Here is a 21,094-nt window from a genome sequence, read left to right on the forward strand (position 1 = left end):
AACATGTTTTGCTTGTCTCAGCACTTCAGGTTGAGAAAAAGTGAAAGAAAATCTATCTGCATTGGTTCTTTTACAAATGTTACTCTTTAGCAGCAACAACCACACACACTCCCCCAACAGCAAGATGCAATAAAAGTCAGAAATTGGATTTCTAACTGAATTGTATTAGCATTTTAATGAAGATCTATAAACTTGAAGGCACAGAAATTACCTTTAGATGTCAAGATTGAATAAGCTGAAGGAACAGAAGCTGGGGTCATCTCTTCATCCCCTGACATAAGGCAAAGGGCAGTCCTCTCAGGGAATCTTTTGTAAAGAGTTTGAACTGGATGCCCCTATTATTGTTTATTTACCATCAAAATGACTAATTTATCAGTTCATAGCAACAAAATTCTAGGAAACGAGGGAAATTTTATGCTCAGTAAAACTGCAATTGCTATAATTTAATGAAAAGTACTGGAGGGTGACTTGGGCCCTGAGCAGAGGAGCAAGACTAGGGAAGCTGAAATTAAAAATTTACAGCAACAAAAATAGACAGCTACTCAGGACTTCATAAATACATACAGTGCCCGTCCACTGAGACCCAGAACAGAGAAGCAAAGCACTGTCCTCAGAAAATCTGAACTTGAAATCACAGCAAGCTCTACTACCCACAGAGAGGAGGACTCGTGGTACCAGTCACAAACGTGCACAGTGGAGCAGTCTGCCACGGGTATGCTCAGCAAGGTCAGCAGAGGACAAAACTTTTAATATATGGTGATGGGAGAGCTAAGCTGGTTTGTGGTTTTACACATTCGAATGTTTACAAAACACCAAAATTTTAGTGGTGTTCTTCCAAAGTCCCTCCATTTCAATTCTTCATCTTTCACATCCCTCTTGTTGCCAGTGACTCAGGCAAACACAGCAGAGTTCTCACGCATTCACTGCTTATGGTAAAGCTCCTCAACAAAACAGATGGCACCAGACCACATCCTCAAGGTGGGAATGCTCTCTGCACAAGGGACAACCTGTCATTATTATGGGCCTAAGATGACGGTTTTGTGGTAACTTAGTGTCAGACGCTGACATGGAAGGTAGTACCAGAGACAGACCACAGTGTAGAGATGTGCGGGAAAGGCAGTTTTCAAAGCCAGGGGTAGACATGTCCAAAAAGTGGATTCATTAGCATTGTGCAACAGCTCAGTTCTCACACACTAAGGAGAGATATCGTGTTTATTCAGGCCTGGGTGCTATGTGGATTTTCCAAAAATCAAGCATACTAGAAATCATCATTGTGATGCCTTTTATACACATTTTCCAACATCGTTACAATATTAGTACCTCCTATCCATTCTTGATTGCTTATTAATTTAGATACAATTACACAGTCTACTTGTAGCTAATACGCATGCTCAAGGGAAGGGTCTTCATCTGGGGTAGGGTCTTCTTAGACTATGGGCATGGGTTTTAGTATTATAATGAAGGCAGTTTACTTCGGGACACCTTAAAGGTAAGTTTTGTTGCCAAGATGGTCAGTGGAATAGTTGTCTTGCCAGCTTGCCAAATAATTAATCCTATAAACAATCAGACCCACATGGTCAAGGTCCAGAGAACAGGGATTTCAAACAACACAGTGTGCTGTTCATTACCAGCTAATTAAGGCTAAGGTAAACTATGCACGATACTAACATAAGCCAACTTTTTAGGTCAGCATGCCCCATAACAGATGGAGATGGATGTGTGACATGCAGGCCATGCATGATTGAGGTGTTAGCAGCTATCTCAGAGTAAGAAGCACTATGGTGACTCCTGGATGTTGCAATGGACATTCTCACCAGAAAGAGTTTTAAAGACTGATGATATTTATAGAGCAGTTTGTCTTTGAGTCAAGCCAGTCTGATCCCAAGCAATGATGATCTTAAAATAGTGTGTTAGCTATGACAGTTTCTCCTTCTTAGAAGTCATATCCTGGTTGGGATTTTATTTTTCAAAAACTAGAGAAAGCAATTTTTGTGACATAGATTATAGTATGGGCTAATAACTTTAAGGTTTATCTAAGGCTTCTTGTAATTCTAATTGAATACAGGGTGGGGTTTTTTGTTGTTGTTAGTTGTAATTTTTTTTTCTGATTAAAAGCACTCTTCAGAATTAAGAAAAAAATCTTCCTCTATGCTTAATCTGGCTATTCTCTTTCAGTGATGAATTATCTGAATTTTTTTGTGGCATAAAGAGATTGCAGATTATTAATGTATCACTCTTCCATCATTTCAATACATGGATGCAACAACAACATAACTAGCAAAAGACACACCCAAAACCAGATGCATCTCAGTGCTGCTCTTACATACATAAGGAACAGGAATCTAGTCATAGTAGCTTTTCAGTGCTTTGACCTTGAGTATCACCTGTGGATCATTCTCATTAGAAGAGATGTTAAATCTGAATTAAGCAGTGGGTTTTTTTTAAGGAATTACAGATTCATAGTAGGGGCAAAAGCAAAGAAGGACAAGAGTAGTTCTGTTAGTAACATACCAGGGCATATAAGCTCATGTTGGCTGGCCAGCTAGTAACGAGAAGTGACGAGTCCATAGGTCACTCAGCTGAGCCAAGGGATGGCCAGGGGACAGCCAGGGGATGGGCAAGAACTGGTGCTCCCCAGGACCATCACAGGGACTGCAGGGAAGCACAGTTTGAACTGGCAGTACTTAACACCTCTGAAGCAGTGCAAATGCACCTTTGATCACCAGCCAAGGCTTAAATCGCCAGGCAGTGCCACTACCCCAAGATCCCTTTTTCTTCATGTGCTTCAGAGGCATAATTTGGTATGAATATTTCTTGGGAGTAACATTTTTAGCTCACTCAGGAAGGAGAAGGAAGAAAATGTTGATCTCTGATGCAATTATCAGTTTCTGAGGTCTTTGTTCTAAAGACACAACAATAGTTTTGATTCCCTGTACTGACTAATTACATGGTGAAGAAAAGTGAATACAAAAGTTCAGTAAAATTATAGCTTAATTCTCAACGTAAATTAGATTTCTCACAAAACAATGCTTATGATCTACCCACCCTATTTAATTTAAAAGAGGTGATTATTATCTCTTTACAGAACAACAACCAAAATTAACACCTCTTTTCCATTGCTGCCTATGTTTTAAGGTGTTGTATATCTCTCAACACAATTAATTTTAAACTGATTTACTTGTCCCTCAGAGAGAATAATTGGGCAACTGAGAAAACCAGGGTTCTTCACAGAACAGAAAGGAAGGTTTGCAGCATATTGTCTCCATTTAGGAATAATTTCATCTCAATTCTCTGTATTTCTTAGCCTCTCTGCAGAAAGAGCTAACAAGAGTTCCAGATAAGAGCCTGTTTATTCCTCTCGGCCATTTATCTGAAGCTTTTGACATTGATACTTGAAAAGAAACCCCCTGGAAAACCTGTGCCCTAATTGTGTAACCTACATCTTTAGAGCTCTGGATGAGTGACACGACGAGTCTTTACGTTAAAAAGTGATGTATCAGGGGAGGAAGCAGAGCATGGAGGCACTGAAGAAAAAAGATGTTTCTGATTTGGGTTGTTACACAATCTTGGCAATCACAGCCATGCTACGAGTCTGCCTTTTGTGAACTCTGAAGATTCACAGGTGATGCACAAGTCCCTGGAGACGCCCAAGCAGTTTATGGTAGATGACCCAAAACTGAGAGACCAAACCTGTTCCTCTCCACTCATGTCATTTTCTCAGGCCTACCAGAATGCTGAGAGATGTGTGATTATGCCTGGATGGAATATTCTTCCTCTTTGCAACTTGCAAATTAGAGGGTCCAAGAACACGTCCTGAACGCAGAGAAAGCATGCAGCAGCAACACCACCAGCCAAACTCCCGACACACGGGGTTGCAGGAGACTCAAGGCTGAGTGTGAGGAATAGCTGGGGATTAACAAGGCAAACACATTCCACTGTAGGGTAAGTGGGACAGCCTTCAGCAGCTCGATTGGCAGAAGCATGAAATGCCAAACAGAACAACAGTGGCTTAACAAGTATGTCTTCAGCTCCCATATATCTCCTGAGACTTAAATTCAAGATTTCTGTCAGCTCCATGCAGTGAACAGCCCTGTCTCCAGTAGGACCATTTGTCCACACATATATTACTTTTTTTTTCCCCCTGCTTACAATATATACAAATATAGCCTCTGTGTCCAAAATAATGTATTGTCAAAATAGGAAGAAAACTTCCAAAAATCAGTGCTGCCAGGTTCAATTTGAAGCGTGTGGAAGGTTTACAGTCTAGCTGTAAAAACAATCTCCTCCCAGACGTCATGTCAAAAAACTGGACAGGACTCTGACATCATCTCAATTCTCAGTGAGGGATGATCATTCATCAGGAAATGATCATCAGCCCAAACCAGTTCCCAAGGAGTGATCCAGCAGACAACACGCGTGTAGCAATTTCCTAACCTGTCCAATCTCCTGTAATTTAATTCCTTTGTTAAAACCTTTAGAATTGGCTACAAAATGGAGGTCATTTTGTCAAACTATGAAAAAGTTTTTGTTGTTACAATTAACTTTTACAGCTAGTGTAAATCAATTTGACACAAAATCCATTAAAGTAAGATTAATGAGGGATGGCAGCAGAGACTGAAAAAAAGGCTGGGTGAAAGAATGGTTTTAAAGGATCTGTCAGTGTAGCACAGCAACATAAAATGCAGTAAGGCATCTGTAAGCGGAAGCAAAACCCCTCAGCACAAACTTAGGCATTCACTGTGATAGCATCAGCTATGACAACCCCTTTCAGTAGTCATGTGAGTATAATATGTGATTCCAATTAATTTATCTTCAGTCAGCATGAGGTATTAACAGGTTTTGTACCCAACTGAAATAAAGTACTAGTTTATTGATGATGTGAAACAGTTCTACTCCTTAAAAAAAATAAAAAAGAGAAAATATTTGATAGCACAAGTGTGAGGAAAACCATGGAATTGCCTGAGACAGAAAAGTCTTGCAACTTTATCTTTTGCTCTGCTCTGTCAGAAAGTTGTACTCCTCAAACCCTGTTTAATTGGTATGTACTTTTATTCTGTACAAGCAAATCCTCCTTTTTTTTATCCATTGACAGTATTTCAGAAATATTTGATATAATTACCATGCATTCTTCCAGTACCTGAAGGGGCTACAAGGAAGCTGGGAGGGGACTTTTTACAAGGGCCTGTAGTCACAGGACAAGGGGTAACGGGTTTAAATTGAAAGCGGGGAGGTTTAGATCAGGTATCAGCAAGAAATTCTTCCCGGAGAGGGTGGTGAAGCACTGGAACAGGTTAGCCAGAGAAGCCGCGGATGCCCCATCCCTGGATGTCTTCAAGGCCAGGCTGGATGAGGCTTGGAGCAACCTGGTCTAGTGGAAGGTGTCCCTGCCCATGGCAGGGGGATTGGAACTAGATGATCTTTAAGGTCCCTTCCAACCCAAACCATTCTGTGATTCTATGACTCGTAAGAATCAAAACTTCCTGTAGTAACATGGTATCAGACTCAAAATTTTAACATTTATTAGTAGCAGTGAGGGAGGAATAAGCAGCACACATGCTTGTGATAAATAAATAATAGGGAGAGGAATCAGCAGAAAGTTCAGCAGAAATATTTAAAAAGCAACAAAATAATGAAAAGCAGTAAATAATATAGGTCCTGTAATAAATGGGAAACCATGAAACATTTTTTTAAAGATTGCTTTCTACCCACAGGTCTGCAAAAAAATTAAAGCCGTAAGTATGTCAAATATGGAGCAGAACTGAGTATTAATGATGACAACCCATTTATACAATCTTGTGAAAAAAGCTGATGACTCACTAGTCCATGTAAAATATCTCATAGGAAGGTTTTGCACCTTTCCCTCTCATGGAGCTTTTTCTGCCTTTAGTGGAAGTTCCTTTAGAGAAACACGAGAACAGGAAAAGAGACCGAAGGGGTGGATAAGTGAAGAGAGCTGTTGGATTTTACAGTGTGTCAAATGTTATCACAGAGCTCAGGAAATATGATTAATCTCACTGACATCAGTGGAATAGTTTTTACTATTTATAAAGGTATTGAATTTTGCTTAAACAGCAGTAAAAGAATCTATAAACACCAATTTTCAGATATATGGACATATTCATAGATAATGTATTATCACTGAATGCTTTCAAATATTTCATAAAAGCTGTGGAGTGAATGGGAAAAATATGTAATCCAGTCTTTAAAATAACTTTTTGTCTGTTTTTCTGAATGATCATCTGTAAAAAAAGCTCTGTCCCAGAAAGGTTGTCTGGTTTCTTCTTATACCAACTCATCTAATAAAATCTTCCTACAAATCTTGCTGGACTTACCCGAACAGAAATCTTTACAGACCTACCAACAGGAAATGAAATGTACATATATAAACTTATGTTAAAAATACTATTTTCTATAATCCAGGAATCTAGCAAAAACACAGGCCAGACTATCACTTTAAAAGCTAAATCAGAAAGAGAACTATTTTTTCTTCATTTACTTAGTCTGCTTGTGGCAGCCCTAAGTGCTTAGGAACATTAAATTCTGTTGGATGTTGTACAACAGATGCTGGTCTCAAAGATCTACAGTTTAATCCTTGCCTTTCAAAGAGGTAATTTTCCCTGATAACACTGCATGATATCTCACCTTCCTAACACGAAACATTCAGCCTATAGTTACTAGTGATACGGATCTGAGCACAGAGGGAAAAAGAACTAAAAAAGGCATATCAGCTGGCAGGTCAATTTTGGTGGGTTACTCTCTACAGTCTTTTGGAAACGGAAACTTTCAGACAACACTGCTCTGTTTGAGACTGAAATTGAGATTCTTAAAAGCAATGTTACCACAGTTCAAAACTGCAGTCATTTATCTGTACAATATCACATCATCTGAGGCATTCAATCTTTCTATCAACTACTAGCTGGTGAATACCTGTATATTTTCATATGTTTTAAATATTACCATAAACTTTACCCTGTCTTTTGTACTGTATGATATGTAAAAGCACCCATCCACATGTTTAGAAATCAAATCTAACAGCCTGCTATTCAACAAGGTTAGATTTATATAAATCCACGGAATCCAATGGAATAGAAAGGGAGGGGACACTTTTGACACCACTTCGAAATCTAAAAGCTAAGCATTGAAGTCTGAGATAAGTAATACAGGGTGCTCCAAAGATCAAGAGGTAAAAGAAGTACCACTTTGACAGGGTAGCAAAACATGAAGATCACAATCTATTGCACTGTCAAAACTTAAAGGCATCAAATGAGGAACCATTTGTCAAGCTTTGTTTTTTTGATGTGTGCGTGTGATCATACCCGATGACTGCAATACTGTGAATAAGGTATTTGGGCTGCCTTTGGTTTTTTTCTCTGTTATTCAGTCATACATGCTACCTTTACAAGTGAAAAATAAGTATCCATTTGTCTCTCCCATTTGTCCTTTTCTCTTCCTGTTCTCTCTTCCTTACACCACAGTCATGAAAAAGGCTCTATGGGCTAAATGATGCTGGTGGTGACATCTGTTTCACCCTTTTGTTTTGCAGGTGTTGCCTGGTGTAACCTGGGGAGTGAAAGCCACAGTGAAGTGGCTGAAGTGGGACTGGAACAGTATCTATCCTGGAAATACTGGTTTGCACAACTAAATGAAGAAAAATCACTAAAAGCTTTTGTATGAGTTAAAACCCTGCAAAGGATAAAAACTAATCGCTGGGAAATTACATGCCGTATTAGATATACAGCTTTTTAACAAGGTGTTTTCTTTCCTCTGTTGAAAGGCTACAGAAATATTTAGATATCCTACAGTTACAGCACAGAAGGGTCTACAAGATGTGAGATTTGATATAGTACTTAAGAAATAATGAAACTAAAATCATAAAAGAATTAACAAATCTGAATTTAGCTGCAAGAGATGTTCTATCTACTTTACTTGATTTTACATGCTCTGTGTGCCTACCTAATCACAGAGTATTGCATTAGACCCAGTCCTGCACTAGGAAAATCAACAGCCATAATTCTGCTAAATACAGAATTCCAAATATATCCTTGAGAAAGGAGCTTAATACTAGCTTTGCAATTCTTGGGTAGCGTGACTTTTGAATTGTGCTCTTGAACTACCTGAACGTGCTATCAGTGTTTTAAGTACATTCAAGTTTCCACTTTGTTGCAAAAATAGGCTTTTAATACAAGACAGTATTTAGCAGTCTAGTACCAGCCATCAGTTTGATATCAGCCGTGACATTATTTAATTTTCAGAATCACAGAGGTTAAAGCTCACTGAACTATAAACAGTTAGAAACATGGAGTGTAATCCCAAGGCACAGCTCTGCACAAGCTGTAATTTAAATCATATTGCATGCTAAGCTGAAAAGGCAGTGCAGGTCCCAGAGGGCACGAATAAATCTGCAGTCACTGATTTGCCACACACATTTGTGTTGGGATTCTGTAACTGTGCAAATGTGATGTCTTCCTTTAGTGCAGCGGACCTGTCATCCACTGAGATTTGTAATTAAATAACCCAAAGAACAAAAGCAATTACTTGGCCCTGCAAGCATTCAGCCTGGAATTCACACGATTTTATGAACAAAGAGAAAGGGAAGTGACGGAGACAGAGAGAAAGGGAGGCTTTGAGTCTGCAGCTGAATTCAGCTGTGTCTAGTGCTAGTTGAGATGTTAATGTATAGACCAGGTATTCACATACCTGGCTTACTTTGAACTAATAATTCTATCATCGCAAATTCCACTCTGAAGTGGATGTTTCTCCATCTAAGGAGCCAATTATGTTTCCAGCTGGCTATGTTCCACATCAGGTGCTGGCTTTGAGCAATCAGTTGTGTTAATTGCAAGCAACACTGAATGCCTTTTGGGACAGGCAATTCACGGTTCAGGAATGTTAGTGTAAAGGGGGTTAGGTTCAGCCCCATTAGCAAGAACAAATCACAAAGTTTTCATAGGTTGCAGACTAACAGTTGTATCTTTATGGAATGATGGAAAGAGGTAGGAACAGGCTAAGGGGCTTTATCCTCACATCATTAACTCTGCTGGGCATCTCAGTTACTTGATGGGGTGGTGGCTCTGTGGTGGTGGAGTCGTTCATATTTTCAGCTCAGCAGCTTTGTCCTCTAATTCCCCTGGTTCTGTCAGGTATTCTGATCCAAGCCAACAGGGCCAAGACATTGGTTCAAGAGAAAACTACATCAACTGCCCACAAACATGGTCTCCTCCACATTTATTGGCATTTTCTTTCTTTCTATTTGTCATACGGGGAAAATAATAACTTAAAAATTAATGTTTTTTAAAATGCATATATCATAAATATTATAAAGGCATAAATAAGACTGAATGCCATAAATGGATGTTGAAGGGCAAATTTATATGAAAAGCAGCCATTAAAGAAATAAAGCATGTTAATGAAATGAGCTGAGCACTGTAGTGAGTAAAAATCGGTAGATCTTTCTTGGCTGCACTGGGGATATTCTCATTTATTATCAGCTAAAGATCTGGCCTGTGGCATTTTGTAGTATCTAACTTTTGTCTCACTACCTGAATAACAAGTTTTAGCTACTCTATCTATTTGCAAGGGTTGATTTCTAATACATTTGCCCCTGAGTTTCAGCATCAGCACTTTTTAAAAGAAGAAACCTGCCCAAATGTTGGAGTTGATGAATGGGAGGCTTGGATTGAATCATTAGAGATAAAGGAAGTTAGTGTGTGGCAGGGAGGGGGAGGAACTGGTACAAAACTCAAAGTCTGCAGGTGCTTAGAAACAGTGTGGAGGCTCAGGAAGTGTCTCTAATACCCTTTAGAGGTTCAGTCCCTGGTGTCCCACATGACTGTACAAAGAAAACTTCTCAAAACAAAGCCATCTTATTTCTCCCTTTAACACAGACTAAAATATTGCCAAACACTTTTGCGTCTGAAGCTGTGAATTTCATTAAATTCAATGCAACTCGCTCAGCAGTCTCCATTTTTGTGTGGCTGAAACCTCTAATTCTCCCCCCACCGCCCCATGGCCAGCATGCTCTAGTCACATCACACTTAACCTTTGCCTTGGCTTCTCAAAAAAGAATTTGTTTCACTCTATTCACAGCTTCAACAGTTTGGCAAACTGCACTTGAGTGCCGCGCTGGGCCTTTATATTGAACACACTAATCTGATTGTTTTTCCACTCTACAAACTTTGGGTCAACAATCAAGCTGCTGCCAGAAACTAATTAATTTGCAAACAGGCCCCATTTTCACAGGGGGAGAGCTTTTGAAACCTATGTCAGCAGAGCTGGTCACACCATGGTGACATGCATTGTCATGGCATCCACTTTTCTGGGTAATTCTCCTCACTAATTTTTCACCACACACATGAACTCAAATTACCCAGTCAACAGTAAATCTCTATTGAATACCCACCAAACTCTGAACGTGGTGGCCTGAGAGAGGAAATTGGTATTGACAGGGTCAACACTCATTAAATTGATGGCTAGAGCAGAAGAGAAAAAAAACCCCAGCACAAGAACATAAAGGAAAGTTTCAGATGTATGTCATATCCCAATGAAGGGGGTTGTAACAGACCCATTCCAGCTTTGTTTAAACCAATTAGTATTCTGCTGTGTGGTTCCCGACAAGCAGATTTCTGCTTAACATTTCTTGAAAAACTGGTTAGTTACTTTTGCAAACAGCAGAAGAGGCATAACCGGTAGCTAAAAGTCACTGTTCTCCAAGCACCAGAGCTGTGATGAGCCCACACAGAGATCTCGGAGATCACAGGAAACCTACTTGAATTTGCAAGGCCTATAACAGATACGCTTTGTTTTTGGCATCCTGCCACCTAATCTGAACTTTCCTTCTCCTTAAGATGATTTGGATCTTTGTAAAAATAATAATTACAAAGAAACCCATGTTGTGTAATTACAAGCAGGGCCTACACCAAAAGCAAAGCAAAGTGCAGCTTTGGAACATGAACACTACACCTGTCCTGGACAAATTACCTTTTTTTCCATATGGAAATATATCTCTGGGGCAAAATGAGAGGCTTCCTATGAACTGATGCTTGTGGATAATGTGATTATATTTATACATACATGTATAGATAGATATGGTCCTTTCAATCATACATTAACTGAAGGCAGTACACAAAGCTTTCTAGTAGAGATGGTCACCACAACCACCACTGCTTGAGTTAGCAACTGAGTTTGCCATCTTCTTAAGCGAACAGCCTATTACTTTACTAAGCTGTCCACTGGCAACTCTACAAGTTATCAGTTGAAATATATACATACAAATAAACAATCCTTCATTAAAAAAAAAAAAGGTTTTGAGAGCAAATTGAATATCAGTGGGACTACTGGTAATCAGATAATTGTTGGTGTTTAATATTCACTTTGAGAAGGGTACAGAGCTGGAGGCATGCTGGACCAAGGATGCGACTCCTGGAGTGCACCCATGCAGCTGGGTTTCTACACAGCTCCTGCTGCTGGACGTGGCAGACAAGACTCAGATTTGTTCATCTAAAGCTATGTCTATAAAAAGCAACTCACCTGGGTCATCAAATTTGATTCTGAACACCCAAGCAAGATCACCCTGTGCAGCCACATATACTGATTTATCCACATCTAGCACCTAGCCAGAGCTTGTTCTGGCTCCTTTGTCCAATTTCATCCCAGAAAAGTCAGGTCACAGGTGATGGGAAGGGTTACACTCTCGGGTCTCTCCCCAGCACAAAGCTCACCAGGATTTACTGTGTCATTAACCCGATATCATACTCACTGCTGACATAAGCCCCTGAAAATTTAGCAATTCTAAGACACATCACAAATAGATCAATTCAGTGTACATGAGTGTAGATCCCCAAGCTGGCAGTCCCTTCCAAGCCTCTGTTTAGAGAGATACTATACACTGATCTGTTTGAGACTGGGGTCATATCCCACAGTGCTTGTTTTGACAGCTATGAACTTCTTTCCTAAAATTGTACCACATGCAGCAGATGAACTTCTCTGATCTCCAGTGGAAACAGTGCACAAAGCACCCTGAGTTCCCCATTATTTCTGGTCTTATATGCTCTATAAAGAGACTCACAGTATGAATTAGAGCAAAGCATAGCTTCCAAACTACACTCCCAGCTATTATTTTTTGGAGTGGATAATAAAGCTGACCAAGCTAAAACCTATAAATGAGCCCACGGTTAACCATGGAATATACACATATCCTAAGTCAGGTGTTCCTGGACTAATTTGTATCCTATCTTCCCCAAGCCTGTTGTGGCTATAGCTCAGACCAATATGTTTACTGATGCAAGTCTTTCTGCCCCAGGTCATTTTCTCTAGAGTGTCAGGAAGTCCTCAAAATGCACTGTCAGACCAGAGGAATGTCCTCTTCTGTTTCATCTTTTGTACCTGCTTTTCCCACTCCAGCCTCAAAACTTAGCCTTTTGCTACTTTCACCCATTTTGGGGTGAAACAAACAACAAACACAACAAAATCTCATCCTTGGCACTGAAATTTAGTGAAAAAAATTATCTAATCCTAGACTGTGGGCAAGGGGAGAGACAGAGATGTATCTATTTCCTAAAAGGATTAAAAATAATTTCATTTAGGACACTGAATGGAGATTATAATGTTTCTGGTTGTCTTTAGCCACCATCTTCATGACCTTCCTCACATCCAGAGGAACTGTAAAGCACATTCTCTACTTTAATGACTTCTGAATCAAATGCTCCTTTTACTGTGTATAAAGATACAGGGAGCAGTTATCAGACATTATTTTGTGATTGCAGAAATTTCTACATTTCTTCCAAGAGAAAAAGAATGAGTCGTAATAAAAATGTATAGAGAAGAGACTTGTTAGACTGCAATGAGAAAAACAATTAAAAATTCACATTCAGTCTCTGAAATCTGGATCTACACTTAAGGGATAAAAAACCCTGTAAATTGAGTTTGTATGCCATTCTGTTCACATTATTATGTCACCGTCACCATAGTTTCTGAGTACGTCCTAGCACTGTGTTAGGTGACATTAGCATTTGTCACACATGGAATTTATCACTGTGAAATTATTTATTACTATTCTTAGCAATGAAGATAATGGGAATGGGGGTGGGAGGGTGTATTGAGTGAGAAATGAGACTTGCATATATGGACATGTTTTGTTCCTGCAAGGGTCGAAGCTGTTCATGCCTGTATAAGTAGTGGTGCGAAAGCGTGGAACTTGGTCCATGCTATACCCTGCATGACAGGAGATACCAGCTGACTACTTGGGTTCAACTGTAGAAACATATATTTTAAATCTAAGACATCTTTGTGGGGGGAAAAAAAAACACCCAAAGAGCAAAAACAACAACAACAACGAAACCTCACAGACACAAAAAATGCCCCCACTGTTTTCATTGGTAAGGTTGTTTAAATACGCCCTTGTAAACCTACCTGAATGATGTCAGGCAAGTGTGCTATATGACAACATGTTATCTAAGTTCCTCTTAAAACCAGCTATGCTGCCTCACTGACTACTTCTACTGGGCCGCTTTTTCTAATGTCATTCCCCCCATGGTTTAAGACTTCTAAATTGAACACTAATACATTCATATGGAGTTCATACTCTGTTGGTTTTGTTCATGTCCTTCATTTAAATAGCTCTTTTCTTGCTGGAGATTTATTGTATTGGTAGCATCCATCACCTCCTTTCTCCAAGAATCTCTCTGACGTACTTTATGAGGTAACCCCCCAGCATCAGGATGGTCGTGCCCTGTCGATGCTGCAGGTCAGCCATTTTCCACACCTGCTTACCTCTGGTGGCATGTATTTTAGTGCCTTCTGAACATCTGGACTGGGAATGTGTAGGAGGTGTGGTGGAAAGTGGGAAACTAGGAAGGCATTCAGGGACAAGGGAGTGGCACAGAAGAGGGAGTTGTCAGTGGGTATGTGTAGGTGGGAAAAGGGATTGGTGTGGGTGACCAAAGACAAATTACAGATTCAAGGATGCAGCAAAATGAACACATCCAAGTCTCAACAGAAGTAGTTGCAAGAGAACAAATATTAATTTCTAAACATCTTGGCACATTTAATACATTTTATTAGAGAGGCAAAAATCCTATATACTAGTTGCAGTCTTGTCTTTCTCTTGACATATTCCTCTACTTATTCAAAATTATGTGCATTTGTTGCCAGTGCTGGGACATCCTACAAACTGTCGTAAGCGGAAACAACATAAAGTGATAGCTAAAGTTCTGTATGAATACCAGGAGAGTATCAAGTCCATGTTTCCTGCCTTGGAGCGTGTGAAATTTAAGAGGGCATTTTCTTTTTTACTGAACAGTCGCTCAGCTTCTATAATTCTCAGCTGTTTATGTAACCATAAAGTAAAGATTACCAAGGACAATAACCCCAGCAGGCTAAGCACAGTTACTACCCCACTTTAAAAACTAAGCCATGGAAAGTATGCTACAATAATATCATAGAGCTGGTTTAAGCCCATAAAAAGCAAGGAAATTCCAAGTCAAGACTGGAAATCCAGACTGACAGTCTCTCTTAATGCCAGGTCTAGTAAAAGTGGGTAAGGCCAGTATTTCCTCAGTTTTCTGGGGTGCAAACAAGATTCATAACACTATCTTAATGCAGCTTTTGTGATTTCATTTCCTTTCAAATCTTCTGCAGCCCAACTGTGTTTTGCTTTTAAAATAAATGTTTATGGTTATTCATTTTACAAAATGTTGACAATTTAAGGCCAGATCCCCTGTGCTCAGGTCAGGGAAGATGACAGTGGCTCCAAGGTTTCCTTCCACTCCCCTAATCTTCAGCTTGAAAACTGCCTTCAGTACATTGCTTTTGCATTGCTTAGCATTTGCTCTGGTACACTGCACTGCCGTTTCTGCCTTCTTGCCTCCAGCCATGCCCTCAGCCCTTGCATGAATGCTGCCATGGCCACTGTACAGCCAGCGCTGAGGGTAGTTCACCAGGGAACTCCTGGGTACCAGGGGAAGCTGCTTCAACCTGCTCAGGACTTCTACTCATTTTTTTTAATTGCTGAAACAGTTCACAGAAGCAAGATTTGATCTATACTTTCTTGGAATAACGCTAGTTTCTGATGGCTCTGAAGTACAAGAGGCAATGGTATACTTAAAGGAAAACATGGGTTTTGCCTATAGGCAAGAGTCTGTAAGATATATGTGTAACGTCAAAACCATTGCTCCTTACAGTAAAGCTGGAAAGGAGATGCTTGTTCAATTTCAAGATTTTTTTTTTTTGAGTTCAAAACTATTTTTGACCCTCATTGGGTCCAACTAAGACTGTCAAAGCTTTTTCAGTAGAGAAACTCCATGCGCTTACCAGAGGAGCCAATAATGTCCAGAGTGAACGTGCACATGGCTTATAACAAAGTACATGATACGGTCTGGGGCACTGAACTGCAGCTTTTCATATCCAGTATGACTTCCCAAAGCACCAACTTATTTTACTGTGTTTTTGCAAATGCCTCCATGTTACATCTGGCCAGCTCTGTATCAGTAATTAAATATACATGGCTACAGTGACTGATGCATGGTTCCCTACCTTCTAGATGAATTCCCCGACTACACGGCTATAGAATCAGTCTCCCTTGCTTTATTTGGCTTGGTGACTGTTTAATTATTTATACAAAATGAAATGTCTTTAGAAGCCTGTGAGCATTTAATATCTTTAAAGTCTTTTAAAAGTCTTTAAGAGCTGCTGGTCAGTACCTTCCCTTGGGCCAGGCACAGTTCAAAGCCCTCTTCCCAGCAACATTTAACTTCTTATGAAAGGTGGAGCATCTCCAAAAAGTACTGTGTGATCTCTGTAGGAACCCTGTCGTCACACTTAAATTCAAAAAACTTAATTGCTCTGTGCGATGCTGTCCTACTTTTACACCAGTTCAGGGTTCAGGATAATATTTAAATTCTGGGAAAAGTTTGCCAGCTCTTAATGTCATTTTCTCTCCATTTTTGGTACCAAATAGCTGTTTTCTGCACCCTGTCAGCTCTGACTTTAGCCTTAGTTTGGGGAAAACAGTTTCAAGTTCTGAACAAAGTAAACAACATCAAGGGCTTATGACTGGATGCCTCACCATCTAGCTATTAAACTCCACAGTGATGAGGATTTTGCTTTGTAAGTTTGGTCACAGCTGCTATTCTTATCTAGCTTTCAGTTTCTGTCTATTAGAAAAGTGATTTTTAATGTGAGGTAAGAGCATTGCAGAAGGCAACTAAAGGCAACTAACAAAGCAAATCCACCACTACACAGCAATCCATGTCTATACGAAAAAATGTAGAAAGCTCTGCAAACTTAAGGTTCAAAACTAGTTTATGTAGATCTTTAAGAAAGTAGAGTACACCTCATCCTTCAATGAGAGCTTGTTTCATTAAAAGTATGTCCACATTAAAAAAGTGTAAACACAAAGTTTCTTTTATAATTACATTTAAAAGAGACAAATGACAAAAGAAAAAAGATTAATCAAAGAACTGGCATGCCTGCAGAGTTTCAAATCCAAACAATTATCATTTTTGGATTTCCTGTTAGATGCTGAAATTAGAAATACTTTGTGGAAAGGCTTCCAGGACCTTATCACTGGGTAATTAACAGTAAAGTCTTAGAGCCTTTAGTAAGAACATTGCAGTGCAGATTTTAAGCCCAACTATGGAGAGATTGATTTAAAAAAATTTACTTAAGGATCATTCTCTGTTAAATTATAGACTCTAATAAGAATAATTTCTAAAGGCTTCAGTTTGATTCTTCCTTTTTTTTAAATTAGTTTGAAACTTTTCATACAGGAATACGGACAAGAACTACACTTAGAGTTAAAAATTGTCTTCACCGTGTGCTACGATAAATGCTGCCTTCCTACTTTATGCTCATTTTGGATGATACCTAAATTCTAGAGAGCTTGAGGTTCGTCTGTTCTTTATGTGCAACTGTCTTCTCCTCCCCATCTTGCACAAAGTAGTTGTGGTCTCTGCACGCTGTCAGATGTAACCTTAGTGCTAATTTGGGAAAAGCAGTTCTCACATTTAGTGCTGAAAGACTGATAACCAAATCCACAAAGGAATGACACATTTTCAGCGATGAAGTACAGGGGCTGTGGACAATGGCTGTACTTTCCCACTGCATAAATCCACCTGACTCAGCTGTCATTGTGCAATTCTACTGCACAAAAGCAGATTTTGCTTGCATGATTGGACTTCATGTCATCATGACTATGATAATAAAAGTGGGTGTTATCTTTAACGTATTATTACTCTAACAGGTACCAAGATGGATGGCTATATCTGTAACCCTTGTACTCTACTGTGTCCTGAAGTCCAGAAATTCTGCCTATTGTTATAATAACATAAACTGATGAACAATAGTTATGGGTTACTATGTAAGCATGGACCGTAGAACTGAAAGGTGACAGACCTGAGTCTAACCTCACGGTAGTCCACATGAATTATCACAAAATTAAACAGGACAAAAATCAGATTCATACAACTTTTCATATACAAATTTATCTGATATATCTATCGAATGCATATACCATATACAGAGTTGTTTATCCAAACTGCAGTAGGACTTTGTGGTTTTAATTTTGTGTCAGGGATTGGTTTGGTTATGGATTGCATATACAGCTAATATGATAACCAGTCCGATACTAGAAGTTCCTTACTGTATCTAATAAGAAACTGTGTTGTTAAAACACAGTCTGCTCTTACACATTAAAAATTTGCATGAACAATTTGCACTAAATTGCAAAACCACATAAGAAAACCTGGACCTCAACACAGACATAAATAATGTGGCTAAGAGTGAAAAATATCTGAGAACAAAATACTTTGTGAATTCAAAAACAGGAGTGCAGATGCAAGCAGTATGTACAGCAAAAGTGGCTAGACAACTCTTCAAAAATTAAAATATAAATTAACTCAGAGTAACTTCAGTTCGTATTACTGGCTCACTTAAATCAAATGTCAGCTTCTTTAAATGTTGAAATCTCATTCCCAAAATGCTCATATCCTTCTATAGCTAAAGCCAAGTGTAATTCCATTTAAGTTACTGGAATTTTGACTTGAGTAGAGCTTAGATAAAGTACTCAGGTGCATTTTAAGTATTTTGGTACATGAAGCCAAACACAGATTTTCTCTGAAATTATCCTTCTCCCACCATATGTACAAACAACCAACTACAGGCCTGATTAGTAATACCCATACAATAATATAAGGTATTGTGCCTTGTAAAATTACTGAATATTTTGAAACCTGACATACTCAGTACTCTTTTCACTTTTTCCAAACTATTGACAACTCTGGCCTGCTCAGGAAGCTCTGCTGATGCACCTTCTGCTGGACTTTGGCAGCCAGTGTCGATTCCCTTTAATCCAGCCAAATATTAAAGCTTGTACACAGCACAGTCCTGCCCAAGGCTCTGCAGCTACTTCGTGTTGACGTGTGTCTGATGCCTCCACAATTATTGAGCTTCTGTCCAACTTGCACCCTACAGCAATCTGCTCCTGTGGCATGACTGCATTAGTCATAGCGTGTGTATATGTTTTAAATTTAATCACACTCCACAAATCTCAGTGTAATTAAACCAGAAATGCTTCTTTATAAATCACTTTTGATTAGTTTAACTGGTTTAAGACAAAATTCTGCTCCAAATAAAAGAAGGGTGTATAAGTCTCAGATGTTGTTGGAACGAAGCTGTGTGCTAGCCTTTAATGGCTAGATGAACTTAACTGGATAAATGTACATTTTACATACCATTTAGCCACCGGGAATCATGCTGCTCTGTTCTGATTGGATGATGATGCCCCAGAGTTCGGAAAATGGCAAAGTCCCTGCCCATGAAGTCTGCTGCTGTGCCAGAGTACAGCTCTCCATCTGTGGGAGGACATAATTGTAAGCAACATTTCTCAATTTTCCAGTCATGGTAAGTCACAGAAAGCTGTCAGTCCTATGTTTACATTACACTAACAGGAATAATGAGAAAATTGCAAAGCAATAAGCCATATGCAATGCATTGTCGTTGAAAACACAAGATTAGACTCACTTTCTCAAAGCAGAGCTTAACTGTAACCTCTTTCAAATGATCTCTATCTCCTGACAGCGAGTGCAGCCACTTTTCAAAAATATGTTTGGATTCTTAGGCTGGAACAGTGACAGCTTGTACACCTATCCCCTGCAGGCAGTATGACGCAGTCCCCAGAAACCCTGTTCTGAATAGGAGTTCGGACTGGAAACCTCCAGAGGTTCTTCCCAACCTGCTGGGTTTTAGTGACTGTGTTGGGAATTAAGAGAGTTCAGCTCATCCACTCTTGGTTCAGAAAGTCCTCAAGTCCCTTCACATTTTCCTATAGAAACTGGTTTTTGGTGGGTTATTGTTTGTTTCTTTTTAATTTTTTGCTGAGCAAGCAGATCCTCAGAAAACAGTATCTTCTACAGTAAAGATAGAACATGCCTTTCTCCTGTGGCCACCTTTGTAACTGTGATAGCGGCAAAGGGCAACAGCCAAGGGAGAGAATAAATGAGATCATTCCCTGCTACACTGACCCCGTGCATACCGCAGTGAACAAGTGACTTAAAAATTGACCTGTGATACTTCAGTCCATAAACGGCCCACATATAGCCTAGCTGAAGCAGAAACTCGTAATATTAGCATCCCAGTGTGCCTCTCCTCAGCCAGCTAGAAGTCTTATGGAGGAGACAGAGTGAGATACATTCTAAATTCAAAGGACCAGGTCAAGGTAAATAACAGCCAACTGTTAAAGAGAATAATAAGAAGTAATACATAACAAAGAGACCCACAGAAAATAACCAGCGGACAAATAACAGGTGTCTTACTGGCATTAATGTAGAGTTTATCCATGGAATTACTCTGAATTTGAACTACTAAAAATGCATTTTTTAAGACTGTGACCTTTTACACCCATATGTGAAATGAGATATCCTACCCTATACTTCTAATATGGAATTTAAAAGTATTTTTCCTCCCAACTTCTGTTTTCAAGCTACCCATCCTAAATGGGTCTTCTGTGAAAAAGACAAGTTGGAGGATAAAATAACTCTTTCTTTAAGCTAAGGTAATAAATTCTTCATGGTCATGATGAACTCCACCATATCCACCAGTAATTTTCATTTTAAACCACCCTTTAGGAACCAGTTTATCATTCTCATGGCAATTTCAGGTATTTCCATGTCAGAACAATCATGTCTAAGTCTGCCTACTGGATATCACTGGCATCTTTTCTCCAGAGCACGGACACCATGAAATTATCAACTGAACTTACAGTGGCTCTGTACCATATGGTAGTCAGGAAAGTCAGGAAGGGTGAAAACATGATAGCAGAAAGGCATGGAATTCAATGAATTCACAGCAGAGATTAGAAGCAAATAGCCCAGTCATGCCCAGCAGGAGGTGTAATCAGAAGTGCAACAGAACAGCATATCATTAATTAACGATTTATCATTCCTCTATGTCATTTTCAACTTTTTTTAAACAGGAGACAATCACTTAATTATAGTGATTATTATGTACAGGGTAAGCAGCTGAGATTTTAAAGAACATAAAACCTTTTTGCTTGTGAAAAAGGCTTTGATGCTGTGCTTAACCTTTCTTTAACCTTATCTTCATTTTCTTGTCTTTCAGTCCCTAGTGAGTTCTGATAAATCAATATAAATCAAAGGGGGAAAGAAAAAACCAACAAGGCCTATTTTGCTACCTAGTTATCAGCATATCTAAAGGTCGATCAAGAAAGAAAAAAAAAATCTATATTCAACATTATATTATTAAAATTAAAACAAATTAAAATTATATATTTGCAATATTTAGAATTGTAAGGGTTTTTGGCACCTCATCTTCTAACTCAACATATAAAAACCACTGAAAGTAACTGGAAGATAGAGGTTTGACTGAATTCAACCCAAGCCTATTTCATACTACCAGGCTCTTGTGCTGGCATTGTTTTACCAGTGGGGATAGTGTAGATGTTTTGCCAATAATGGGCTTCAGTGTGTTCCAAAGAAGAGAGTCTGTAGGAAACTAGCCGACCTTGTCTTGCTTTCTACTACAGCCCCTCTAAGTTTCAGCATACCTAAACCAGTGTCTGCAGCTTGAACTGATTTGCTGTAGT

At 39.2% G+C, this 21,094-nt stretch overlaps 1 protein-coding gene across 1 annotated transcript in view; it reads right to left on the bottom strand.

Annotated features, from left to right (window-relative positions):
• SEMA3A (sema domain, immunoglobulin domain (Ig), short basic domain, secreted, (semaphorin) 3A) overlaps window positions 1-21,094 on the bottom strand; it is a 96,304-nt gene that overhangs the window by 36,542 nt on the left and 38,668 nt on the right. Inside the window, exon 3 of the mRNA XM_010160577.1 lies at window positions 18,726-18,845. Coding sequence (XP_010158879.1) covers window positions 18,726-18,845 — 120 coding nt within the window. The remainder of the gene's footprint in view (window positions 1-18,725; window positions 18,846-21,094) is intronic.

Source organism: Eurypyga helias, unplaced genomic scaffold (assembly GCF_000690775.1).
Source record: "Eurypyga helias isolate BGI_N326 unplaced genomic scaffold, ASM69077v1 scaffold3571, whole genome shotgun sequence".
Classification (NCBI taxonomy): domain Eukaryota; kingdom Metazoa; phylum Chordata; class Aves; order Eurypygiformes; family Eurypygidae; genus Eurypyga; species Eurypyga helias.